We start from the raw sequence: 27,546 nt of genomic DNA on the forward strand, positions 1-27,546 counted from the left end.
CTGCTTTCAAAGGGAACAGTGCGCCAATCAGTGTGCATGGATAGCGTTATGAATGCCAGATGTTAAGCATAGAGACCAGCATAGGATTCAACAAGCTACAACACTGAGTACTCCCAGGAGAACAGAGGTGAAAGAGAGAGAAGAGTGGGGCTGACTGTGTCTTCTGCTCAGTGAGGGTGTGAGTTTTGCACTGGGCCTCAAACAATGAATAGAAAATGAGCATACACAGAGAGATGAGGGCTGCACAGCTTTCAGGTGCTGCCAGGCCATGATCGGCACAGGCAACACAGTGGATGTGTTCATCAACTGGAACCATTTTTGCTGAAATGGGAAATGAAGTTGGCTTGTGAAGGAACTACTTCACACTAATAGTGTGAAGGAACTACTACTCCTAAACGGTGAGTAGCTGAGTTTAGACTTTGGTATAAAAGGCAACAGAAAATGTGCATAATGTGATGGAAGCTAGTGTTGTATGTAGAAAAGACATGAAGTAGGAGGTCAAGCTTAGAAGCAAAGATAGAAATCCAGGCTTGGGGGACTGGGAGCTTTGGCACTGTGGCTTAGGGTGGTGGTTCCGCAAGGAGAGGAAAGGCAGCATCTGCAGAGCGTGGCGTTTGATCCACATGGAGGGGCAGAAGTAAAGTAGCAATCTAAGATGACTCCAAAGTCTTAACTTAGGAAACCAAATAGTAGTGTGCAGTTAGAATAGGAAGTCCAGGGCCGGCGCCGCGGCTCACTAGGCTAATCCTCCGCCTAGCGGTGCCGGCACACCGGGTTCTAGTCCCGGTCGGGGCGCTGGATTCTGTCCCGGTTGCCCCTCTTCCAGGCCAGCCCTCTGCTGTGGCCAGGGAGTGCAGTGGAGGATGGCCCAGGTGCTTGGGCCCTGCACCCCATGGGAGACCAGGAAAAGCACCTGGCTCCTGGCTCCTGCCATCGGATCAGCGCGGTGCGCCGGCCGCAGCGCGCCGGCCGCGGCGGCCATTGGAGGGTGAACCAACGGCAAAAGGAAGACCTTTCTCTCTGTCTCTCTCTCTCACTGTCCACTCTGCCTGTCAAAAAAAAAAAAAAAAAAAAAAGAATAGGAAGTCCAAATGCAAACAGGAAGGTGAGGACTGAGGACTGCGGTGAGTTGGTGAGTTTGTTTAGATAGTGGATTTGAGCCAATCATGAGTTTTCCAAACGGACTTGACTTGTTAGAGATTTAAAAACCAGAAGCTGGACTGTCCTGCAGGAGTGGACGCCTGTGAGTCAGCCTGCAGGAGAGGCTGCTTTCTCCAGAAGCTGATGTTTGGCAGTGGTGCCGATGGTGGTGGGAGCAGCTGCCGCCGCCTGGCGTTGCTACCGCGGGCCGCAGAAGGCTCTGCTTGTATTGACTGGTCATTCCAGGAGGCAGTGCTATTTATTTCTTCATTTTACCAATACAGAAAGCTAAGGCCATTAGAAGTTGAGTAACTTGTTCATTCAGGCGTAGGAAGTGTACAGTGAGGAGTTCAGTCAGAGTCGGTGCTCCTCACCAGAGAGGTCTTGAGTTTGGCAGAGAAATAAGTTATTCAGAGAAGTCGTGGGAATTGTGGGTAGTTAGGCTTTTGGAGAGAATTACAAGGTGTGGGGAGCAATCCGGACTAGACTAAGTTACTCGAATTAGGACTTATTCTATGCATCTGCTCTCCCACAATATGGCGCTGGGAGAGAAGTAAACAGCTTCTACACAGCTGCCTCCAGTTCAGCCAATAAACTGTAGGACTTGCTCCTGATTGGAGGAGAGCAGCGTACTCGGCGTGTGGGCAGCCGAGTTAGGATTGGCGGAGGAGGACTATAAAGGAGGAGAGAGACGGCATGCACCGGGAACATCTATGGGGAACATCTAAGGGAACCCGTGCTGCCCCCAGAGAGCCGGCCGGCGGTGTGCCGCTCCCCTGCGGAAGTGGGGAATGCGGCCAGGGGGAACTGCCCTTCCACGGAGGTGGAAGGGATAGTAGCCAACCCGGGAAGAACCAGCAGCAAACCCGGGGAGGGCCGAGCAGACGAAAGAACAGCGCAGGGGCTTGGTGTCGTTCCTCCATGAAGGGGGGGAGCGACATAATGGTGCCGTGACTCGGATATGAAGCCTAGGCAGGGTCCTGTGTCGTTCCTCCATGAAGAGGGGGAGCGACACAAGGTATTTCAGAAGTGGGAGGCCAGCTCTCTGCTGTGGCCTGGGAGTGCAGTGGAGGATGGCCCAGGTGCTTGGGCCCTGCACCCCATGGGAGATCAGGAGAAGCACCTGGCTCCTGGCTCCTGCCATCGGATCAGCGCGGTGCGCTGGCCACAGCGTGCCGGCCATTGGAGGGTGAACCAACGGCAAAGGAAGACCTTTCTCTCTTTCTCTCTCTCTCTCTCTCTCTCTCTCTCTCTCTCTGTCCACTCTGCCTGTCAAAAAAAAAAAAAAAAAAAAAGAAGAAGAAGAAGTGGGGAAGGGAGAATTAAGACTTAGAAAAGGTCTTTGACCTTGGTGAGGATTTGATCTTAGGATGCAATTTTGAGAAATTATTTTAGAAACTAGGTTGCAAAGTGTTAAGGAAGGGAATGGGTCTGGATGAGAAACAGTTGGTTGACCCCAAATGTTCTCAGAAATATTTCCCCATCTTGTTGAGTTGTTGTGTGTGGTGAAGTGGTTGGAGAATCTAGTTAATGAATTTGTTTCCATTAAGCCTAGGAGAATTTCCCTTTGGAGTCAGTAAAAGCATTTTTCAGAATCCCGTCTCTGAAGATGCACTTGAAGCAGTCTGAGGGTTGTGGGACGTTGTTCAACAATTTGCTCTCAGAAAGGAGAGCACAAAATGCACAGTCTTAGCTTCCCCTGTCAAGTCCTGCCACTTTTAGGGCTGCTTTTATTTGACTGTAGTAACCAGCGAAGAAAACATAATGTTGGTTAGGGGATTAAATTTCCTTTTAAAATTGGGGTATACTTTGTGAGGAGCCGGAAACTGATGAACAGATATCAAGCTGGAAAGGGTAAATGATGAAAAGACAAAATACATTTCTAATTCACACACAAGATAACATTTCCCACATAACTATTTCAGTCAGATCTTTAGTACTATACCTTGAAAACACAGATGTATTTTGTCGTCAGATGTGATTTTCATGAGTGCTGTCAAAATATTAAAAGTTAATGAATATGTGAGAATTAATGTTGAAATTATTGATAGACACATTCACTTTGGAAGGTCTTGCATGCTTTTATAGACACTCTTAAAAGTTATGTTGGTAGTCCTAATACGGAGGGCTGTGATAGACAGTTGTGACAGACAGACTTGCTCACGTTGTGGGTGCTGGTTTCTGCATCTGTAATGAAAACTAGTTTTGTACCCCAGTGACATTTCCTCTCGTGGTCTCAGTTGAGTCTGAATGGAACTGATCAAAAGGGAAGTGGTTTCTCATTCAAATACAAAGCACACATTCCAGTTGAAAGAAAAATTCCTATTCATGCTGAACATGAGAAAAATTCCATGTAAGGGTTTTGAAAAGTAGTCTGTGGACATCGTGGAACTCTGGGGAGTTCATTTGCTCTCCTAGATATTTGTTTCCTCTCTCTCAGATCTGAAATTCGAAGGCTGAACACAGAAGAGCTGGCCTGAGATGAGGATATGAGGGCTTGCTGCTGTTAGGGTTTTAACAGTAGCTGTGTCTGTGTACTATTATTGGAGCAAATTAATCTACTAATGCATTTTCAATGATGCGACACTTAAGTTTGATATCGTTAGTAACTCTTGACATGCGGATATTTGTAGACCAGTCACTGATTCCATTGACCTACTCACGCGGGTGTCAGAATCCGCTGAAGAACATTTCCTACTACTTTTCTTGGGAAAGTCTGTTGTACTACGCATCGTGTGATTTCTAGAAAGATGCCGTGCTTCCCGTAGGTTGAAGGCTGGAAGAAATTTGAATCTCTCCGTTTTTAAAAAAATTTATGCTGAAATACTGAGGCTGTGAAGATGGTGATATACCTACTTCAGGATGCTCTGCCAACCTTTGGCTCTTAAACAGTCTCCTTTTCTAGTTTTTTGAAGCATGACACTGTAGTACTCTTTGGTTTGTTAAAATTATTTATTTTAGTGATAAAGAAAATGCAACATAAATGTTTGTTATAGGTACTTCGTTATAACCATTGATACTGTTCATCTCTGAATGTTACTTAAAAGCAGGTGGTCTTTTCTTCCAGTACCGAGATTTTAAACTTAAGATAATCTGGTAATTTAGTTTAGGTGCATAATGCTGTATTTTGGGTGTTAGGCAGTATTTCGGATTGTCTGGAAAATTACATTCTTAGTGCAGCACCAGCATAGACTGTTAGTGTTACTAAGTTCACACTAGGTCTTGGCTGTTGTGTGTGTGCCTGTGAGCTTGTTGAGTGTGTGTGTTAAACAAGGTAGGAGGGTAGGAGTAGCTGTCTGTTATTCATGCAGCAAATCATCAAAAAGGGAAAATAAGATGACAGTACATCATGGCTTCAGTACACTTCCGTGCGGTCTTTTCTGCAGTCCTTTCTTTTATATTAGTGTACCACGTCGCATGTACGTTTTGTCTGTTCTGACTTCTCCCATTTAGCATTATTCTGGGAATTCCTTTACGTGTTGCTGAAGTACTAACACACTGTGATGGCTGGGTCAAAGTGCATGCACGTCATTTTTCTTGGTAACCATTTTTCTACTGTTCAGTCCCTAGATTGTTTTGTGGTTTTGATGTTATGAATATAATACTATAACAATTTTATGGTATAACTTATTCCATATCTTTGAGTATTCTCCATATTTTTTCTCAGGATAAACTATTACCCATAGAGTTTTTAATCTTTTTTGTAAAGTGATTTAAATATAATCATTGCACACACACACACACAAAAACCCATGCTACAGTGATAAGCCTTCCTCCCCCCTCCATTAAAATGTTCTTGCTAAAATTATGCACAATGAAGGAAATATTATGCTTGCATTAGGAGCAATTCTAGATTACAGTAACTTTGTAAAACCTGTTTCCTTCTCCTATGCCCTGTCTTTGCTGAAGTCATGTGTTATATGATTGGCTGCATTTAAAAACTTGGATTAACTCATAACATTCTTTGCTTTTTTTTATTGTCATGTTGTGTTTGTGCAGCAAATAAATTTTTAAAATTCATTTATATAGTACAGGCCTGCCATATGAGAGACATTGAGTGGAATATATTTGGTGTTTGAAGAACCCTTTAAAATAGAGTTTATATATATATACATAATGTGTAATATATGCATTTATACAACAAACCAAAATTAGATGTATATTTAAGTGCTTTGTTAGTTGCTGATAATTTATATAACGGAATTTTCTTGGTGTCTTAAGTCTCACAAAACATCTTATTTTTGTGCATCCACACATGCCAATAAGTGAATCATGGTGCCTTTCCCAAGCCTTGTATGAACAGGACTGGGGTAAGGGCTGTTTTTTTGCTTTTATCACAAATACTTAGAATAAGCTTTACAAAGAAAATTCCATGTTTCTCAGGCAAAAAAGTATGAATTAAAGTAGGTTTTAGTTGTGCCATGCTAGATACGCAGTATGTACATATCTGTGCACTACATGCATTTCTGATAGAAAAAAATTAAATGTTCCAGGAAATGTCACTGTTAATAGACCGCATCAGAAACTGAAGGCGACACTTCTTTGATGTAGAATTGTATTTCCATTTTAATTAAATTGTCCTTGCTTAGTCTAATAGTTTTCGAGATTAGCCTGTTATTTTCAGAGTATTTGGTAGGTAGATTTGTGTGTAGGGAGTGTGTGAAAATTTAAATGGATCTTCAGATGTTTAAAGGTCAAAGTATAGTTGTAGAATGAATTTTTTTTAATAAACTTAAGAAAATAGCTTAAAAAGTAGACTTCCATCATGATATTTAATGAATTTCTGAAGATTCCAATTTATATGTAAACCTTGCACTGTCTGTTTTGTGCCACTGGGTGGTAGTCTTTTGTTTTAATTTATGGAAGCTCTAGACCAGTGCTTTCCAAGCGTTAGATCTTGGGGATTCCAGAGAGTTTTGTTTATGTGGGTTATATATAGCTATTTTTTGTATTAGTAACTAAAGACTAAAACTTTTTTGAAGTTTAATTCACTTTAAAAATAACAATTATAAACCTGTGTCGTATTTGCATACTTTTATGAAATATGCCTATATTTCCAAAATAAAATTTAGTGTGAAAAGTGGCCTTGTTTTACATTTTTGTTTATCTCATTGTTTGAATAGAATAGAGCTGGATTTCCATGTGTGTTTCTGTAGTAATATGTAATTTTGGTTGAAATCTATGAGGAAAATCTGCTTTAGCTACAGGGTATTTGGAAAAGGGATAATCTCACAGTCCTTGAAGGAATCTCAGGATCTTTGGGCCACATATTGGAAACTGCTGCTTTAGACTTTTGATTTTCATAAAAGAATCCTTGAGAATTGTATAGGGATTCTGATAAGTAAGAACAATTATTTTTGTACTTCTTCTATTAATTTGTATTTTACTCATTTTGTAATACTAGCTATTGCCACATGTATTTAGCAGCATTTTTTTTTTTTTTAACTAGGATACTGACATAGGCACTGGCTTACTTATTCTTGATGTCATTAGCCAGCTTTTTAAATTTTTGATGTCACTTTTGAAATGCATCTTAGTCTTAAAAAAATTTATTCATTTATTTCATTTTATTTGAAAAACAGACCAGAGACTACCAGAGAGAGAGGTCTCATCTGCTCTTCACTCCCCAAGTAACTGCTGGGACAGGCCAGAGGCTGGAGCACAGAAGTCAGTGTGGGTCTCCCGTGTGGGTGGTAGGGGTCCAAGGACCTGCATCCTCATCTGCATTAGCAGGGAGCTGGAATCAGAAATGGAGCCAGGCCCATCTCAGGCACTCAGATGTGGGGTGCAGACATCCTAAGGAAATGGCGTCTTAATTGCTGTGCCACACAGTAGCCCTGTTAGCCGGATTCTCCAGATCGGCAGTCTTTCCACACGTCTGCATGGTATCCGTAGCAGGAGGTCCTGTTAGCCTTATTTTACGGTGTTCTCTGGGAGAAAGCAGTAATGCTACATGTGGTACTTGTGAATTCTGGCGTTGGTTATCATGACTGTTCAGGACACTGAGGATGAGGACAGGAAAGGTGATGGAGTAGCAAAAACGGGGTTTGTTTTGTTTCGTTTTTTTCCCATATTCTTCCCCTCCACTCCTTACTACTTCAGCCATCTTTTTGGGAAACATTTTCTTTGCATCACCTAATGCCCAGCACATGCTTGGTAGGTGATAAATGTCCAGTAAATATTTGATCAGAACATGGTTGAGCTGCAGAGCTGCAGCTTGCTAGCCGTTCTTATTGAACTCTTCTGCTGAGACTGTGTCCATTTTGATAATGCCCATGGATGTGAGTGAACCTCATCTGAAGTGGAAGGCGAGAAGTGGCAGTGGAAGGCCTGCCTTGCGTTTCAGGGAACTGGTAGAGGACCACACCTAAGCTTCAGTAGTTTTTTGCCCAGAAGTACGTATTTTCAAAGTGATTCAACTTTGTTTAAAATAAAAATTGCCTGAGATACATTGAATTTTGCTTTGGAAGAACACACGTGTTCTTGCAACATTGTGCCGCGGTTGGTGCTTAGCCCCTGTGGGTGTGTGTTGTGCTGGCCTTCCCGCGCACTCTGCATGTCGGCAGACCTGTCCGTGGGGCTGACGCATGCCTGCTCTCTCCGCACTCACTCTGTTGGTAGTTGAAAGATCATCGTGTAGACATTCAGAAAATACTTCTTTGGTACTTACGTTAAAACCCTAGCTCCATCTCACTGAGGAAAGAGTATGGAATCCACGTGTAGAGAACCACGGACCGTGCCTGTGGTTGCCAGGTCAGAGGGTGAGACAGACGTCCCTGGTTACTAAGGGGACCCTCGTGCACCCATCTTCCTGACTGACTGGCATCACTGCTGGAGGCGCACTTCTGAGAGGCAGCGTTTCAGTAACGATGCAGTGTGGGATCCGTCCTGGGTTTGCAGGCTTTCTGTGTGTGCACCCGTGTGGTGTGTTCTGTTGCTTTTTTCAGAAAACGTACTTTGAGATTCAGTGATTTCTTAAAGCAGGGTGGACATGACAGCAGTGAGTTTGGTGTGTGTCAGAGACAGAGCATGCTGTATGTTGAGAGTTAGGAGACGTTAGTAATAGATTCAGAACTCTGGTTTAGTAAGAAATATTACAGCTCAACTGAGCTTGGTCATTGTTAGCATTCTTAGTTTTTAAAAATTGAGGGTAAGGATCATTTGTTCAACCCAATCTCAGAGTTCTAGCGTTTAAGTTGGTTTATCGGATGCCTCAGTTACTACACTTGAATGAAGGTGTTAAATGAAAAGATTTCAGAGGACTCTTTGTAGATGTGAAATTACTGGGTTGTCTGACACGGTGAAAAGTGGGAGCAAAGATTAGAATGACAGAAACCGGAGTGTCCTGCTTCTGCTGCATGATGGGCTATAACTAAACCAGCTTAGTGGATTAAACACTGAAGTTAGAATATCATACAGAAGAATGGTCTAACATTTGCTGAGTATGGTTAGAAAAAGTAAGAAAATTCTATCTAAACAGGAACCTGTGGTATGAATTTTTCTGTTGCTTGAAAAGTGGAAAGCATTGCATTTACATTTATCTTTATTCTGTGTTGGATTCTGGAATTTAAAAAATGAAAACAAAGTTCACTTGACATTGATGTCTAAAGTTTTGTTTTATTTTGCTTAATTGATAGAAGCTTTTCATTTAAACTCTGTTTTGCAGGAGGAGTTTCACAAGTATCTTCAGGTTCTCTCGAGCCTGATTTAAGAAATTTCTATGAAACACTTAAAAGTGTTAAGATACAGTCTGAGTAATAGTATTGAAAAGTTGACATCCGAGCATTACAGGTGCCGTCCTCCCTCTCCCCGTGCCCCCTTCCCGGCGGTGAGCCCCTGCTGCACGCTCTGTCACAGTCATCCCTTCACCTGACTGATTTTGCTTGAGGAAACTAGTTGCTTGTTAGTATCAACCGTTTTTCCTTGACTCTAGAATTTCTCTATAGGAGTATCTAGATAGAACAAAGTTAACATTTTACTTTAAAAATTTCATTTTCCAACATACTCTTGTCTAAGAATTGTTATGTTGGTGTTATTAGGAAAATGCCAGTAAAGTTACAACAGAAATCATTAAAAGTTGTTTCAGCTAATTAGTATTTCTTTGGCACTTAGACCTTATTTCATCAGTTTTATACTTCATGTGTATAAAATGAATAAATCGATTAGGTTTTCTTTTCCTGTATCTGAGAAGTTTTTTTTTTAAAGATTTATTTTATTTGAAAGGCAGAATTACAGAGAGGCAGAGGCAGAGACAGAGACAGAGAAGTCTTCCATCCACTGGTTCACTTCCCAAGTGGCCACAACAGCCAGAGCTTAGCCGATCCAAAGCCAAGAGCTGGGACTTAGGCCATCTTCTTTTTTTTTTTTTAATTTTTTTGACAGGCAGAGTGGACAGTGAGAGAGAGAGAGAGAAAGGTCTTCCTTTGCCGTTGGTTCACCCTCCAATGGCCGCCGCGGCTGGTGCACTGCGGCCAGCACACCGCGCTGATCTGACGGCAGGAGCCAGGTACTTCTCCTGGTCTCCCATGGGGTGCAGGGCCCAAGCACTTGGGCCATCCTCCACTGCACTCCCTGGCCACAGCAAAGAGCTGGCCTGGAAGAGGGCAACCAGGACAGGATCCGGAGCCCCGACAGGGACTAGAACCCGGTGTGCTGGCGCCACAAGGCGGAGGATTAGCCTAGTGAGCTGCGGCGCCTGCCAAGGCCATCTTCTAATGCTTTCCCAGGCCATAGCAGAGAGCTGGTTTGAAAGTGGAGCAGCCAGGACTCGAACCCGTGCCCACATGGGATGCTGGCACTGTAGGCATCAGCTTTACCTAATACGCCACAGCATCAGCCTGAAAGAAGTTATTTTTAAAATATTGAACAAAATTTACTGTATTTCCCAATTGTTACCAGCATTCAGCCTCCTCTTGCCTTTTCTGTACCTGATAAAATAGTGCTTTGGAGCAGATGCTTGTCTGTGGGAATGGGATTCCTGTGCCTAAGCCTCTGTCTGTCTGAGCTGTTGTTAATAAAAGACTTTTTTCCTGAGATGCCATATGTTAAGGTTCCTACATTTCTTATACCACTGAAAATGAAAATAGTTTACATGTCAATGAATTGTCCCCACTGGACATATGTTTTTTTTTAAAGATTTATTTATTTATTTATTTGAAAGGCAAAGTTAGAGAGGGGGAGAGAGAAATCTTCCACTGACTGGCTCACTCCTCAGATGGCCCCAGTGGCCAGGGCTGTGCGTGGCGGAAGCCAGGAGCTTCATCCAGGTCTCCCACATGGGTGACAGGGGCCCAAGTACTTGAACCATCCTCTGCTGCTGTCCCAGGCCATTAGCAGGGAGCTGGACTGGAAGTTGAGCAGCTGGGACTCGAACCGGCTCCTATAAGGGACACCGGTGTTGCAGCTGTTGGTTTAACCCACTGTGCCACAGTGCTGGCTCCAGACATGGGGCCATAGGATTAACACACACCACCCCCCTTTTTTAAAAAAAGGTTTTTTTGATTTATTTATTTGAGAGGTAGAGTTACAGACAGTGAGAGGGAGAGACAGAGACAAAGATTTTCCATCTGCTGCTTTACTCCCCAAATGGCTGCAATGGCCGGAGCTGTGCCGATCTGAAGCCAGGAGTCATGAGCTTCTTCCCGGTCTCCCACACGGGTGCAGGGGCCCAAGGACTTGGGCCAATCTTCTACTGCTTTCCCCGGCCACAGCAGAGAGCTGGATCAGAAGTGGAGCACCTGAGACTTGAACCCGTGCCCATATGGGATGCCGGCGCTTCAGGCCAGGGCGTTAACCCACTGCACCACAGCGCCGGCCCCTGTGGTCTTCTTTTCTATGAGGCCTAAAGGAGATCCTCTAGGATAACCATCTCAATAGAATTGCACAGGGTGCACTTATGCTAATATTGTGTATTTGAGTTTGCATATGTGCACATAGCCATGCAGCACACACATATACACACACGCACACACGCCGACGTTCACAGATACATGAACAGACGTTTATTTTCGGTACCCAGGTTCCCCAGCCCTGCACCATCTCTGTGTGGTCTTGTGTGAGTGTGGAGAACCTGTTTGTCCTCTCTGAAGACCTCACCATTCTTGCCAAGATGGCTGCTTTCGCAGGGCCTGAATTCTAACTTGTTTCACCCAAGAAGTCCTTGCCGATAGTGCCTTTCTACATACTGCAGTCATTTCTGTCTAGTCAGCTGGAAGGGACTGTGGAAGAAACAAAAAGCCCTGGGAATTACACCCTACAAAAGTGGGGCCAAGTCTTCATTTCTTGAAGTTGCTATTTATAGATTTCTTGAAGTTGCTATTTATAGATCTATCTATAGATAAATCTATAGATAGATTTATAGGGGTGGAGTGAAGAACCTTTAGTGATTTTAATTTTTTTTTCAAACTTCCAAGCTTAAGCCTAAGTAGTTTTAATATCTACTGCACTCACTGTACTCAGTGAACAGACTGGTTTCAGTAACCAAGCATTTCTTGTTGCTTTGTTGAATAACTGAAAACTAGCTCCCGGCTGAGAGCAGGGATGAGTGTTTTAACCTGTCCTGCTACTGCTGCTCTTAGTTTGCATAAATTGAATGTAACCCACGTGTGCTCAGTGATGATATTTCTTGAGATACTTGTTTTCTGCTCTTCTCATTGTAGCTTTTGAGGAACTTGAAAAAGCCTTGAGTACAGCCCAAAAAACAGAGGAAGCTCGGAGACAAATGAAGGCAGAAATGGACGAGCAGATCAAAGCCATCGAGAAAACAAGTGAGGAGGAGCGCATCAGTCTTCAGCAGGAATTAAGTCGAGTGAAGCAGGAGGTTGTTGACATAATGAAAGTAAGGATCATTCTGGATAGAAGTGGGCTACAGTGATTTTGGAACTTAAGTCTGATGTTTTTCTCCTATCTTACTGTAAAGAATAGTTCATTTGTTTTCAGCTGAAAGTTTTGTGGTGTTCAAGGTATAATAAAAAGGCACTTTGATAGAGCAATGAAATAATTTTTAAAATTTTTTATTTTTATTTTATTTCAAAAATAGATGGGTAGACAGAGAGAGCTCTCTGCTGCCTCATTCCCCAGACCCTGCAACAGGTTCACTCCAGGAAGTGAAGTTAATACTCAGGAACTTCTCTGGAGCCTTTTAAGCCTCACTTGCTCTTCGGTGGGCCGTGTCACAAACCGAGGTGCACCTTAGCTGTTCTGTGGCTCCTTGAAGGTGGTGCTCAGCCGCTTCAGTAGCATTTCGTCTCTGAGCCTAGCCAGGAGGGTGCTTGTCTAGTGTCTGCGTGAGGGGCATATGGAGTAGGTGACCCAGGGGTAGGTTGTGTAAGCCTTTGAAAGCATCATTCCTGTCTAATGCAGTGTAGATAGGGCAGGTGTTTGGTCTGCCTGTTAAGGCGCCGGTTGCGGTGCCCGTGTCCCATGGCAGGTTGCCTGGCTTCAGTGCCTCCTCTTGCTCCTGGTTCCAGCCTCCTGCTGATGCATACCCCAGGAGTCAGTGGGACAGTCCCTGCCCCCACACCAGAGACCTGCTCGAGCGCCTGAACCCCTGGCTTTGGCCGCGTCTGCTCTGCCTGCTGTGGCCATTTCAGGAGTGAACTAGCTGATAGGAGCTCTCTGTGCCTCTCAAAATGAAGCAAAATAAAAGACAAAAACATACATTATTTCTGTGGACAAAAAAGCATTTAACAATATAGACCTTATTTTCACAGTTGGATTTCCAGGTTTTTAGGATGTGAACACATCCTCATCATAACTCTTCCCCGTCTCCTGCTCCCTTCCTCACTCCCTTTCCTCTGCCTTGTGTTTTGCCTGTTTTTCCTCTGGTTGTGTTTACATTTGCCCATTTTTTCTTACTCCTCTACTGACTCCCCACTGTGCTCTTGATCTTTGCTCACAGCTCAGTCTGGGAGGCTGTGTGTACTCTCAAGCTCCTGCAAAGGTTTCTGTGTTTTGACTTAACGAGGGTATCGCAGGTATCCTGTGAGTAATTATATTCCACACGTAGATAGAGGGAAGTAAATTACACCCTTCTCATACATTTTCTTCCCTCTGCAAAAGTATTAAACAATTACAATTTTCACATTAGGTAGAAATTATTTGTGACCACTTATTGGATAAACAAGGCCTTAGCTATAAATGCCTCTGTCTTAATTTTAAAAATAATTTGTCAGGTGATGTAATAAATGTCACCATAGAACTTAAAAATAGCTAATGAATTATTTTGAAAGGTAATAATATGGACATATAGCATTATAATCAAAAGATTAAAAAAGAACAGTTGAAAAGATTTACCTCTATTTTAGTCCCTTATTTTTTCCAAAGAAAAATCACTGTGTTCTTTTTTTATGTATTTCTCATAGTCTCTGTATGTAATTTCTCTTTTTTGTTGATAATCTCCTCTTTAATCTTTTTTAACACACAGGATAGCATGTTAGATGTACCGCTGGGTATTTGCTTTTCTGTTCCATCTGTCTAGGAGACTTGTTCATCTGTTGCTGTTTGACCATTGAGGACGATGCCCCATTTGTGTTCTAATGGCTGCCAGGCTCTCATTGTGGACTGTCCTGTAACTTCATGAGTCTTCTAGTGGGGGATATTTAGATTTTCAGTTTTTGCTACTACAAATTGTGAATGTCCTGTTTCATACTTTCTCACAGAATTTTTTTTTTTTTTAGAATAGGAGTAGAATACGACTTAGGCAAAGATTATGTGTATTTTAATCATTGCTTGGTTGCTACAAGCTTTACACAGGATGATTTATATTCTCACAAGCAGTGTATTAGAATATGTTTCCACCTCATGAAGATGGTGTTCTTTAACTTTTTTATCTTTTCAACCATATGTGTTAAAAATGATATAAATGTAGTTCTGTTCATGATTTTTACCAATATGATAAACATTTTTATATGTTTAAAAGAGTCTGGTTTTTCTCCTTGAGTTGCCTGGTTAAATCCTTCACTCATTTTTCTTTGGGTCTGTTGATTTTTTTCTTACTGGTTTATATTAGCTCTTTGTATTGTGAACTTAAGTGTTTTGAATATAAGGTGACTTCATCCACATCAGTGTTTCAGTTTATTACTTGCTGACTTTCTTGTTTTGTTTTTGTGCAGAAAATTTTTCTTTCCCCAATAATTGAATTTATTAGCTTTTTCCTTAAAATGGCATTTGGATTTTTGTTCTGCTTAAAAATATACGCTCAATTCTGAATTTAGCAAAATTTCTGTTTTATCTTCTGTCACTTTTGTCCTCTTTGTTTTTTTATGCTTGCATCTCTGACCCAACTCAAATTTGTTTGATTTAAGGAGTGAGATAGAGATCTAGCTTAAATGTTAAAGATAACTACAAAGTAATGTCTTCAGTTACTGTTAATAGTCCAGCTTCATATTATCTTCATTGTATACCAAGTTAATAAAATATTGAGTATGGCTCTTTTTTATGGATTCTCTGTGCCTTTTCACTGCTTTACCTGTCCATGTGCTGCTATTGCACTTTTATGTTTACCCTGGTTTTATAACATGTTCTGCTGTTTGTTGGCTATTTGTTTTAATTAGTTTATTTATAAATTTATGAGCGAGATATTGAGATCTCCCATCCACTGGTTTACTCTCCAGATGCCTGCAACAACCGGAGCAGGGCCTGGCTGAAGCCAGGAGCTGGGCATTTGCTCGGGGTCTCTCATACAGGTAGCAGAGACAGCGTTTGAGCCATGAACTGCTGCCTTGGCAGGTGTGCATTAGCAGGAAGCTGGTTCAGAAGTGGAGTTGGGACTGAAGCCCAGGCACTGCAACAGGGATGTGGGTGTCCCAGGTGGCACCCCGACTGTTGTAGCAAATGCTGGTCCAGTTTATAGGCTCTAGTACATTCATTCTACCTCGTGAGCCTCTTCCCATTCTATTGGTAGTTTTATTTGGTTATATTAACTTTTTAGACTTCTGTGGGGAGATTTGGCATTTTATAAGATCTTTTGCTAGTGCATGCCTGGAAGTAGGCATAGCTTGACCGCAGTGAAGGGCCCTCTCGGAGAGCATCCTGGGCCTTGACCCTCATGCTTCCTCATCCTGACTGGTGTGGCACATCCCCGCTGGAGGTGGAAGTGGAGCTGTTGCCCTGTTGGACTGTCCTGCAGCAGCAACACTCTTGCCTTAGGCTAAGTTTTTTCATTTAACTATCATTGGCCGGCCCCGCGGCTCACTAGGCTAATCCTCCGCCTGCAGGGCTGGCAGGCGGGGCTGGCACCCCAGGATCTAGTCCTGGTTGGGGTGCCGGGTTCTGTCCCGGTTGCTCCTCTTCCAGTCCAGCTCTCTGCTATGGCTCGGGAAGGCAGTGGAGGATGGCCCAGGTCCTTGGGCCCTGCACCTGCATGGGAGACCAGGAGGAAGCAGCTGGCTCCTGGCTTCGGATTGGCGCAGTACGCCAGCTGTAGCGGCCATTTGAGGGGTGAACCAATGGAAGGAAGACCTTTCTTTCTGTCTCTCTTGCTCACTGTCTACTCACTGTCTAACTCTGCCTGTCAAAAAATAATTATCATGACTTTGGTGACTTTTGATATATGTGACATGGCCGGCGCCACGGCTCACTGGGCTAATCCTCTGCCTTGCGGCGCTGGCACACCGGGTTCTAGTCCCGGTCAGGGCGCCGGATTCTGTCCCGGTTGCCCCTCTTCCAGGCCAGCTCTCTGCTGGGGCCCAGGGAGTGCAGTGGAGGATGGCCCAAGTGCTTGTGCCCTGCACCTGCATGGGAGACCAGGAGAAGCACCTGGCTCCTGCCATCGGATCAGCGCGGTACGCCGGCCGCAGCGGCCATTGGAGGGTGACCCAACGGCAAAGGAAGACCTTTCTCTCTGTCTCTCTCTCAATGTCCACTCTGCCTGTCAAAAAATAAAAAATTAAAAAAAAAAAAAAAGATATATGTGAGATGTTTTCCTTTCGGGTTGCTAGCGTGAATGAGATTCATTTGTGGAGTTACACATTGTATCCTGGGTGTTTTCACTGTTATCTCTCTCGCCGATTTCCAGAAGTCCTCAGAAGAACAAATTGCTCAACTGCAGACGCTCCATGAGAAGGAGCTGGCCAGCAAGCAGGAGGAACTGACCAAGAAGCTCGAGTCCCGAGAAAGGGAATTTCAGGAGCAAATGAAGGTGGCTCTTGTGAGTACCTGTTTGTTCTTGTTACAGTCAGCTTCACAGAGTTAGGAAGTGGTCCCGCAGCCTTGCCTCCCAGCTTGACATGAAACTGTGGAAGCTTTGGCCTGTAGGTGCGATTTTAGTTTTGTGTGAAAATTAAGTTTACTGATGTAACAAGCTTTTATCAGTCTGTTTATTTGCTGATGTGAATGTGCCTTCCAACTTGGCAGTAAGGAGAAGACAGGTTTATTGACAAAAGAATAAAGAATAATTCACAAAACTAAACATTCACCTGACTGAATACACTCAGAGCTCAAAGCTCAGAAAGTTTGATTTGAAGTGCATTTTAAAGAGGAAAAACCTGAAAATGACTGCATAATCTTTACTATAAGTAGAATAATTTCGGTACTAATTTTCTATCCTTAGAATGTTTAAAAAATAATGTGATATTTAAAAAGCTGTCTGAATTAATGAAAACAATAGCCATAAAAGCAAAGGTTCATTTTTGATGAAAGATTTGTTGAAATAGTATAAGTGGGGTTCATTCCAGGGATGCAAGGGTGGTTTAACATACACAAACCAATAATGTGATATATCATACACAAAGCAATAATGTGATACATCACGTTAACAAATTGAAGAATAAAAACCATGTGGTTATCTCAAAAGAAGTAGAGAAAGCATTTGATAAAATGCAACATCCTTTTATGATAAAAACCTTAAGCAAATTTGGTATTGAAGGAACATTCCTCAACACAATCAAGGCAGTATATGACAAATCCATAGCCAGCATATATTGAATGGGGAAAAGCTGGAAGCATTTTCCACTAAGATCTGGAACCAGAAAGGGATGTCCACTGTCACCATTACTATTCAATGTAGTTCTTTTTTTTTTTTTTTTTTAAGATTTATTAAATTATTTGAAAGACTGAAATAGAGAGAAGGAGAAGGAGAGAGAGAGAGAGAGAGAGGGAGAGATCTTCCATCCACTGGTTTACCCCCCAAATGTATGCAATGGCCAGGGCTAGGCCAGGAGCCAGGAGCTTCTTCCGGGTCTCCCATGTGGGTATAGGGGCCTAAGGACTTGCGCCATCTTCTGTTTTCCTAGGCATATTAGAGGGAACTGGATGGGAAGTGGAGCAGCCAGTACTAGAACTGGCTCCCATATGGGATGCTGGCGCTGCAGCCGGAGGCTTAGCCTTCTACACCACAGTGCTGTCCCCTCAATATAATTTTGAAGTTTTAGCCACAGCCATTAGACAAGAAAAAGAAATCAACAAGTACAAAGTACCTCAGTATCAGTAGCCATCAGGGAAATGCAGATAAAAACCAGTTAGGATGGATGCCATCCAGAAATTAAAAAATAACAAATGCATGCAAGAATGTGGGAAAAAGTCACCCTAACACAGTGTTGGTGATAATGTCAACTAGTGCAACCATTATGGAAGACAGTATGGAGATTCCTCAGAAATCTGAAAAGTGACCCAGCCCTCCTACTCCTGAGAATTTAACTAAAGGAAATGAAATCAGCATATGAAACTTATCTGTATTTCCGTGTTTATAGCAGCTCAGTTCACAATAGCTAAACTATGGAATCAGTCCAGATGTCCACCATCTGATGAATGGATAAAGAAAATGTGGTATATATATACTATATAAAAAAAAACATAAAAATGAATGAAGTCCTGTCTTTTGCAGAATGGTTGCAACTGGAGACCATTATGCTTAGTGAAATAAACCAGACCCAAAAAGAGAAATAGCATATATTTTCTTTGATTTGTGCTAGCTAATATATAGAGTACCAAAAAAAGTGAAATTGACATGTTGAGATTCTATTTTATTTTATTTACTTATTTTTTGAGAGCTAGAGTTACAGAAAGAGGAAGAGACAGAGAAGAAGGCCTTCCGCTCACTGGTTCACTCCCCAGATGGCCACAGTGGCCAAAATGGGCCAATGTGAAGCCCCAAGCTTCTTCCGGGTCTCCCACGCAGGTGCAGGGGCCCAAGTACTTGTGCGGGCCATCTTCTGCTTTCCCAGGCCGTAGCAGAGAGCTGGATTGGAAGAGGAGCAGCCGGGACTAGAACCGGTGTCCATGTGGGATGCCAGTGCCACTGGCAGAAGCTTAGCCTACTGTGCCAGAGTTCCGGCCTCTTGATAATCGTTTATCCCTTGTCTATCCTCCTGAGGAACAGTGGTCTTTCTACTTTCTACTTGTTGAATTGTTTATTTAGTGTAAGATTAAGCCTGTGACTTTTTGTTATTGCAAAAATTTTTTTTAAAAAGGAAGGAGGAGGGAGGGAGGAAGGGTGGGAAATATCGTTACGGATTTAAAATTGTATATATGAAATACAGATAAATAGAACAGTGATAGCAAATAAAAAGTCAAAAGTATTTTTCTTCAATTGGGAAAGCCTTCTAGATAAGTCACCATAAAAGTGTTAATGCCAGAAATATAGTTTGTTTTTATATGAAGTTATTTATAAGGTAATAATATGTGTGCAGTTTTAAAATACTTTAGTGCCAAAAGATAAGAAATTGTATTTTAAGTTTTAATCTTTCATATGTTATTTTTCCATTTTTCATTGGATTTGGAGCTCTGAGAATTTCCAGGAGCAGTGATTCTTGGAAGAGTTAGCAAATATTCTCATCTGCTCTGGCGGCAGATGGACACATGGGTTTATAGTACATTTGGCTGAGGGCATATTAGTCTGTGGTCATGAAGTTTACACATGTATGGGCACATATTTATATTCCCCCTTTGTCGTCTGGAAAGGAATTAAAGCAGTTTACAAGAACATTTAAACTATGATGGAATAGGAGCATGGAAATTAGCAAAGTGTAACTTAAATGAAGCCAGGAAGACATTTAAATGTCCAATTTTAATACCTTCAAGGATTTCATGCTGAGGTAATTGGCTTTTGGGGGCACTGAGCCTTCAATATTGACCTTAAAAATCAGATATATTCTGGCTGGCGCCGCAGCTCACTAGGCAAATCCTCCGCCTTGCGGCGCCAGCACACTGGGTTCTAGTCCTGCTCGGGGCGCTGGATTTTGTCCCGGTTGCCCCTCTTCCAGGCCAGCTCTCTGCTGTGGCCAGGGAGTGCAGTGGAGGATGGCCCAAGTGCTTGGGCCCTGCACCCCATGGGAGACCAGGAGAAGCACCTGGCTCCTGCCATCGGATCAGCGCAGTACGCCGGCTGCAGCGCGCTGGCCGCAGCGTCCACTGGGGGGTGAACTAAAGGAAAGGAAGACCTTTCTCTCTGTCTCTCTCTCTCACTGTCCACTCTGCCTGTCAAAAAAATTAAAAAGTAAAAAATAAAAAAATTAAAAATCAGATATATTATAATTAGAGAGCACATCTACACACACACACACACACACACACACACACAACTAGCCCCTTCCTAATTCAACAGAGAATTAAAATTTTCTCTTTTATTTTTATGGGTCTATAGAGGTTAATTTAAAATATGGTTTATATAAAAATATAGTATATTTAAAATATTTTAAAATCAGTGTTGTATTGTAGAAATTATTTTCTTATTGATCTACCCTTAACATTGTACAGAATTATTATTTAAAGGAGTGTGCTTCACCAGAGTATTGTGAACTGAAAATATTGCTTTGGCAATATGAACCGTAAGCAAAAGGTATACATAGATATGTGTACTTTTCTTACTAGGAGTTCAGGAAGACGTTTACAGTTATGTGTTAATGCTGAAAGTGCTCTTTAGAACTCCTCTTCTCGAAATAGGAAGCGCGTTGGGTATGCATACTGATCTGTAGTAAGGAGAGTCAGAGCGGCGTTTCAGGACTGATGGGGAAGCAGCCCAGATCATCTGAGAGGATTATCTTGTAGGTTTAGTTTCTAGGGATTTCCTTGATCTTTTCTTTATGTTCACAAGCAGTCTTCTGATTCTGATTTGCTGTTGGCATGTGGGGTTCCTCGGTGTAGTGAAGTATCGCTTATGAATTATATACATTCAATACCTAGTTTCTAAATCTAGAGTTGAAACACCAAACTCTGCGAAGAAGAGGTAATGACAGTTGTATGACTTACCACATCCATTGTTGTTTGTTTTAAAGATTTATTTATTTATTTGAAGGTCAGAGTTACAGAGAGGGCAAGGGAGGGAGGGAGGGAGAGATAGAGAGAGAGAGAGATGTTCCATCTGCTGGTTCACTCCAGAAATGGCCACAATGGCAAAGGCTGGCGCAGATCAAAGCCAGGAGCCAGGAACTCCAGCCAGGTCTCCCACGAGGGTGGCAGGGGCCCAAGTGCTTGGGCCATCTTCTGCTGCTTTCTGTGATGCATTAGCAGGGAGCTGGATTAGAAGCTGGGCAGCCAGGATTCGAACTGGCACCCATATGGGATCTGGCACTGCAGGTGGCAGCTTTATCCGCTATGCCACAGTGCCAGCCCTGCATTCGTTGTTACTTTGGCTCACATATTAACTAATGGAAAAATAGCAGACACAAGGGATTGCTGGAACAAAACCTTCCATGTCATTAGTAATTGTAGCAGAACTTGAGCCACCACACTGGAAGAGCCAAAGGGCCCTGTTTCTGCAGAGTGGAGTGTGGGAGGAGAAAGGTAAAGATGTTGCCTGCTCTGGGGAACTGGGTGCAGATCAAATGAAAGGAGTGATCCCCATGGAGGTGCTGCAGGAGTGCTAAAGATTGATGGGCGTCTGAGATGGTACTATTGATTGTTTTTGGCACAGGAAAAGAGTCATTTAGAATATTTGAGAATTACCCAAGAGAAAGAACAGCAAGAATCTTTGGCCCTGGAAGAGTTAGAGTTGCAGAAAAAAGCAATCCTCACAGAGAGTGAAAATAAACTTCGGGACCTGCAGCAGGAAGCGGAGACTTACAGAACTGTAAGTTTCAGTAGTGTTCAGGCCCAGAGCCGTGAAACTCATCTCTTGCCATGTCCTGGTCATAATCCATTCTCTGCTTGTATCACAGTTGAGTTATACTAACGCCCGCTTTTCTGTTTAAGTTTTCCCCAATTTTTCCATTCTCAGTACAGTCTTTTTTTCGTTTTCTTTTTTTTTTTTTTTTTTAAGATTTGTTTATTTGAAAGGCAGAGAGAGAGAGGGAGTGGCAGGGGTGGGGAAAGATCTTCAAAATGCTGGTTCACTCCTCAAATGGCAGTAACAGCCAGGGTGAGGCCAGGCTGAAGCCAGGAACCAGGGCATCTTCCAGTGTCCCACGTGGGTTCAGGGGCCCAAGTACTTGGGCCATCTTCTGTTTCTTTCCCAGGCGCAGTAGCAGGTAGCAGGATTGGAAGTGGAGCAGCCGGGACTTGAACTGGTGTCCATAAGGGGTGCCGGCATCACAAGCAGTGGCTTCATCCCCTAAACCATGATGGTGGTCCCTGAGTATAGTTTAATGAACATATTTGTAAATATGTCTCATTGTGCACATTTTTAAGGCCCTTTGGCCCTTCCTTTAGCAATATTTGACATGTTTTGCCTGTTTGGAAAACCGACTGCTGTTTAGACTTTTTGGACTTCTTACTCTGATGATTTAGGCAGTGAAACAGTTGCACATCTTGCCCATAGCTCTAAAACTGTGCTTTATTTTCCCATTCCCAGCATTTAGAAAAGGTGGCATGGTGGAGTGAAATGGGTACCTAGGAGGTAAAATTAATTGTACCTTAATTTCCTCACCGTCACATGAAGAAATGGACTGGTAAAGCCCTTAGAACCTTTGTAGCTCTGACGTTCTGTGACTTCACCTTAATTTGCTCTTTTTTCCTTCAGAGTCAAGATTCATATTTTCCTGAAAGAATAGACTCTTTGGTAAAATTTGTATGAATCCTTTCTTTTTTTGAAAAAAAAAAAAATCACCCTGTAAATCATGATTTTGAGGGTGCAAAAATTGGATATTTTTCTTGCAAAATTAAATTATGAAAATAAACTATAATTGTAGGGCTTAAAATAAAAATGTAGAAAATAGTCCATTTTCCTTCTAAAAGTTACTCTTTTTTATTTAATTTTAACTTATTTATTTTCTATTTAATTATTTTTTTACTATCCAGGTAGAATATTCTCGAAAATACAGGCAGATTAAATGGTTAGCCAAACAAGAATTACCTGGAATTATGATTTGTATTAAAAATATAATATTTTCTTAGATTTCTTCACTATTTGGGCACAGATTCTTTCTTCTTTCTTGAGTTTCATATGGTATGTAAAGTCATTTAGATAAAGTTATTTACATTTTAATCTTTAGGTGGTAGACATCATGTTTTATGTTATTGCTGGTGAACAAGTATGCACTTTAATAAAACTACAACTTTTCATTAACAGAGGATTCTTGAATTGGAAAGTGCTTTGGAAAAAAGCTTACAAGAAAGCAAGAGTCAGTCAGAAGATTTGGCTGTTAATTTGGAAGCTGAAAAAAATAAGCACAATAAAGAACTTACAGTCATGGCTGAAAACCACAAGACAGAGTTAGAAAGCCTGCAGCATCGGCAGGAGGAGCTGTGGACTGAAAGACTCCATGCGTTGCAGCAGGAGCATCGGGCTGAGGTGGCGCAGCTCAGAGGGGAGTGTGAGCAGGAGAGAGCCGCGCTGCTGCAGGAGGAGCAGGCTCGCTGCCAGGCTCGCATAGAGGAGGTGAAGGAGAAGCTGGAGGCGAAGCAGACGGAACTGGAGGCCTTATCCTCGGAGCTCTCAGAAGTCTGGAAGGCCCGTCACACGCTGGAAGAGCAGCTCTCTGCTCTCAAGGCTCACGCCGACGGGATGAAGCAGGAATTAGAAGCCAAGCTCAGTGAGCAGAGAAGTCACCACCAGCAGCAGGTTGACAGTATCATTAAAGAACAAGAGGTATCGATGCAGAGAACGGAAAAGGCATTAAAAGATCAAATCAATCAGCTCGGGCTTCTCTTGGAGGAAAAGGACAGGCATTTGAGGGAGCACCAGGCTCGGGTAGCAGACCTAGAGGCAGATATCAAAAGGTCTGAAGAGGAGGCGCAGCAGGCATCCGCCAAGCACCAGAGTGCCGCCCGGGAGCGGGCCACGGCTCGTGAAGAGCAGGTGGCGCAGCTGCAGCAGAAGTTGTTGGATTTGGAAACAGAAAAAGATCTTCTTACCAAACAGGTAGCTGAAGTTGAAACACAGAAGAAAGAGATTTGTACTGAGTTGGGTACTCACAAAATCCAGGTGCAGGACTTAATGCAGCAACTTAAAGAGCAGAACAGTGAAATGGAGCAGAAAGTTAACTCTTTGACCCAACACTATGAGCGCCAGCTTAAAGACAGTAACATGGAGCAGGAGCAGACAAAGCAAACCTTGATGGAAAAGGAAAATACAATTTTACAAATGAGAGAAGGACAGAGCAAAGAAATTGAGGTACTCAAACAGAAATTGTCAGCCAAGGAGGACAGTGTCAGTCTTCTGCAACAGGAATACGAAACTAAATTTAAAAATCAAGAAAAAAAGATGGAAAAAATTAAGCAGAAGGCCAAAGAGATGCAGGAAACTCTGAAGAAGAAGCTGTTAGATCAGGAAGCCAAACTTAAAAAGGAGCTTGAGAACACAGCTCTGGAGCTCAGTCAGAAAGAAAAGCAGTTCAATGCCAAAATGCTGGAAATGGCGCAGGCCAGCTCAGCGGGAATCGACGACGCAGTGTCAAGACTGGAAGCAAACCAAAAGGAGCAAATAGAAAGTCTCGCCGAGGCGCACCGGCGAGAACTCGATGATGTCAGGTCAGTCTGGGAGCAGAAGCTTCATCGGCAAGCCGAGGAGCTTCAGGAGAAGCACGAGAGTCAGCTGCAGGGTAAAGAGCACGAGGCGGAGCAGCTGAGACAGAAGATACTCCTGGCTGCATGTGAGAAAGAGGAGATGAGCAGGGAGCTGACGTGGCGGAAGGAAGAGGGTGTGAAGCAGGAGACCGCGTTGCGTGAGTTACAGGAGCAGCTAAAGGAGAAGTCTGTTCACGTCAGTTCTCTCACGCGTCAAGAAACTACACTGACAGCACAGCTTGAAACGCTGGAGGCCGACTGGAAGCATTCACAGAAGGAAAATGCTTTCCTTCAAGACCAGCTGGCTGAGCTGAAGACGCTGGCAGAGAAAGATGAGCTCAAGGTGGCAGAACTGACCCACAGATTGGAAGCGGCAGATGCGGAGCTCCAGCGCCTGCAGTCTTCCCATGAAAGAAGTAAGAAAAGCCTAGAAGACAAAAGCCTGGAATTCAGAAAACTGTCTGAGGAAGTAGCAGCTCAGCTAGGTGGGTACTGTAGGGAAATGGAAGCCTTATTAGAAACGAAAACAAGTGAGCTGGTCAACCTCAGCCGTAGTAAAACCAACGCCATCCTCTCTAGGCTTTCCCATTGTCAGCACCACACGACTAAAGTTAAGGAGGCACTGTCAGTTAAAACTCGCCAAGTTTCTCAACTGGAAGCACAACTTAGGCAGCTAACAGATGAGCAGAACACGCTGAATAGTTCTTTTCAGCAAGCTACCCATCAGTTAGAAGAAAAAGAAAATCAAATTAAGAGCATGGAGGCTGACATTGAAGGTCTCGTGGCAGAGAAAGAGGCCTTGCAGAAGGAAGGGGGCAGTCAGCAGCAGGCCGCCTCAGAGAAGGAGTCCTGCATCACCCAGCTGAGGAAGGAGCTGTCTGAGAACATGAACGCTGTCACCCTGATGAAGGAGGAGCTGAAAGAGAAGAAAGCCGAGGTCAGCAGCCTTAGCAAACAGCTGGCTGACGTGAGCGCTCAGCTGAGTGCCAGTCTGACCGAAAAGGAGGCGGCCCTCTCATCCCTCAGTCGGCAGCACGAGGAGCAGCAGCGCGGACTGCTGCAGCAGGTGCAGGACTTGTCTTTGAAAGTCAGTGCCTTGAGTAGGGAGAAGGCTTCCGCCCTGGAGCAGGCAGACCGCTCGACCAGCAGGCTCTCAGAGTGGAAGAAGGAAGCACAGTCGAGGTACGCGCAGTACCAGAATACTATTGGAGAGCTGCAGGGGCAGCTTGAGCGGAAAGCAAAGGAAGCTGGGGAAAAGGATGAGCAGATACAGGCGCTGAAGGAAGACCTGGGCCAGCAGACTGAGAGGTTGGAAGGTTTAAAGGGTGAGATGGAAGAGAAGAAGACCAAGATGGAGAGGAAGGAGTGTGACTTAGAGACCAAGGTAAGGAGTCAGACAGCAAGAATTGTGGAATTACAGGACCTGGTTACTCAGAGAACAGTGGAAATTGAGTCCTTAAATGAAATTCTTAAAAATCATAATCAACAAAAGGATATCGAACAGAAAGAATTGGTCCAGAAACTTCAGCACTTTAAGGAGATGGGAGAAGAAAAGGACAATAGGGTTAAAGAAGCTGAAGAAAAAATTTTAAATTTTGAAAAGCAAGTATCTTTCATGGAAGCTGAACTTGAAACTAAGAAGAAAGAATTGGAAGAGGTGAATTCAAGTATGAAGAGCAAAGAGGAGGCGCTAAAGGCTTTGGAAGATAGACTGGAGTTGGAAAGTGCTGCAAAATTAGCAGAACTAAAGAAGAAAGCGGAGCAGAAAATCGCTGCCATCAAGAAGCAGTTGTTATCTCAAATGGAAGAGAAAGAACAGCAATATAAAAAAGACACAGAAAGCCATTTGTGTGAGCTGAGTACAAAATTGCAGGAAAGAGAGAGGGAAGTTCACTTCTTGGAAGAAAAACTTAAGTCAGTGGAAAGTCCACCACAATCAGAAACATCAGTTTTACCCATATCAGCAAACAGTGTGGCGGCATGCCCTGCGCATGAAGCAGATTCCCAAGGCTGCGTGCAGAAGGCATGTGAGGAGAAAATCGGTGCTTTACAGAGAGATTTAGCTGAAAAAGAAAAGCTGTTGCAGAGGCTCGAGCGGGAAAAAGAAGAGACACTCTCTTCTCATTCTGAAATGCAGGGCAAATACCAGGAGCTCCTGGCAAAGGTGGAGCAAGCTGCAGCAGAGAGACAGGAGGCTCAGGCCCAGGCGAATCATCTTCAGGAAGAACTGGAGGGACAAAGCAAGAAATCCCCCTTGATAATGTCCCTGCCTGGGGGAGAAGAGGGAGAGAAAAACGACACGGGGGCAGAGCAGACCCAGGACAGTGTGGTCGGCGATGTCCAGACAGCCCTCCAGGAGAAGGAACTCACCTGTCAGATCTTGGAGCAAAAGGTGAAAGAACTGGACTCCTGCTTGGTGAGAGAGAAGGAAGTTCACAGGGTTGAATTGCAAGAGTTGACCTCAAGATATGAGAAATTACAGGCTTCGCAACAGCAGATGGATGGAAAAAATACGCCCACAGCAGCCTTGGGTGAAAGTGCTGAGCAAAAGTCCAAACCACACGTGGTCCAACCCAGATCGCCCAGTGACGTGGAAGCCCCGCACAGTGACCTGGAGCTGAAGTTAGCCGGGGCAGAGCGCGAGAAGCAGAAGCTGAGCAAGGAGGTCATCAGGCTGCAGAAAGACCTCCGGACACTGAGGAGAGAGCATCAGCAAGAATTGGACATCCTGAAGAAGGAGTGCGAACAGGAAATGGAGGCGAGAATCAAGTAAGTTTTATTTCAGCATGACCATTTCTAAGGCAGTGCTCCTGCATGAGATTCCTTTTTGTGCCTAGTACAGTTATTTCAAGCTAGTTGGGTCAGTTTCCCCTACCCAAAGCGTAAGACATAAATCCGTAAGTTAAATACAGAGGAGAAATAAAAACAACTTAGGGCATGAGGCAGTATTATTCCATATCCACATAGAAGGAAAACCTTGTGTGTAAGATTGTGGTTGTTAGGTATATAACCCAGTAACTTTTCTTTTTATCTTATTATTTTTAGCATTAGCACTATTATTATATAACATAGATGTATAAGGTGAAAATTTAAAGTGGAAAAGGAAAATTCTTCAGTCCCCAGGACTACTCCCTAGAGGTAATCATAGTTTATATGTCCTTCCAGAAGTTTCCTGTGCCCATACAGACCACACAGCTAGAAGGTTTTATACAGTGAGATCATGCGTGTGCACCGTTTGGAAGACTAGACAAGTCTTTGAAGCTTCTCCCTGTGGCAGCGGGTAATGCTTTGCATTTTTGTGCTCAGACAGGAGCAGGAAGATCTTGAGTTGAAGCACAATTCCACCCTGAAACAGCTGATGAGGGAGTTTAATACCCAGCTGGCACAGAAGGAGCAGGAGCTGGAAGTGACCATAAAAGAAACCATCAGTAAGTACAGCTTTAAATTCAGCAAGGAATAAATCACAATCAGCAGAGACCATTTTTTAAGGTACTCGTTTATTTGAAAGGCAGAAACAGAGACAGAGAG

The 27,546-nt window shown here is 43.3% G+C and overlaps 1 protein-coding gene and 1 long non-coding RNA gene across 8 annotated transcripts in view; both read left to right on the forward strand.

The window, feature by feature from the left end:
* Positions 1-27,546, forward strand: part of GOLGA4 (golgin A4) — a 125,089-nt gene that overhangs the window by 68,457 nt on the left and 29,086 nt on the right. For all 7 annotated transcript variants that reach the window (XM_051858951.2, XM_051858947.2, XM_051858948.2 and 4 more), the window contains 5 exons: positions 11,799-11,977; positions 16,157-16,288; positions 20,990-21,145; positions 22,583-26,787; positions 27,325-27,446. In XM_051858951.2, the coding sequence (XP_051714911.2) occupies positions 11,799-11,977; positions 16,157-16,288; positions 20,990-21,145; positions 22,583-26,787; positions 27,325-27,446 (4,794 nt within the window). The remainder of the gene's footprint in view (positions 1-11,798; positions 11,978-16,156; positions 16,289-20,989; positions 21,146-22,582; positions 26,788-27,324; positions 27,447-27,546) is intronic.
* On the forward strand, positions 1,078-2,447 carry LOC138849419 (uncharacterized). Its single transcript, XR_011388288.1, has 2 exons — positions 1,078-1,603; positions 2,159-2,447. It is a non-coding gene; the product is annotated as an uncharacterized lncRNA (long non-coding RNA).

Source organism: Oryctolagus cuniculus, chromosome 4 (genome assembly GCF_964237555.1).
Source record: "Oryctolagus cuniculus chromosome 4, mOryCun1.1, whole genome shotgun sequence".
NCBI classification, from domain to species: domain Eukaryota; kingdom Metazoa; phylum Chordata; class Mammalia; order Lagomorpha; family Leporidae; genus Oryctolagus; species Oryctolagus cuniculus.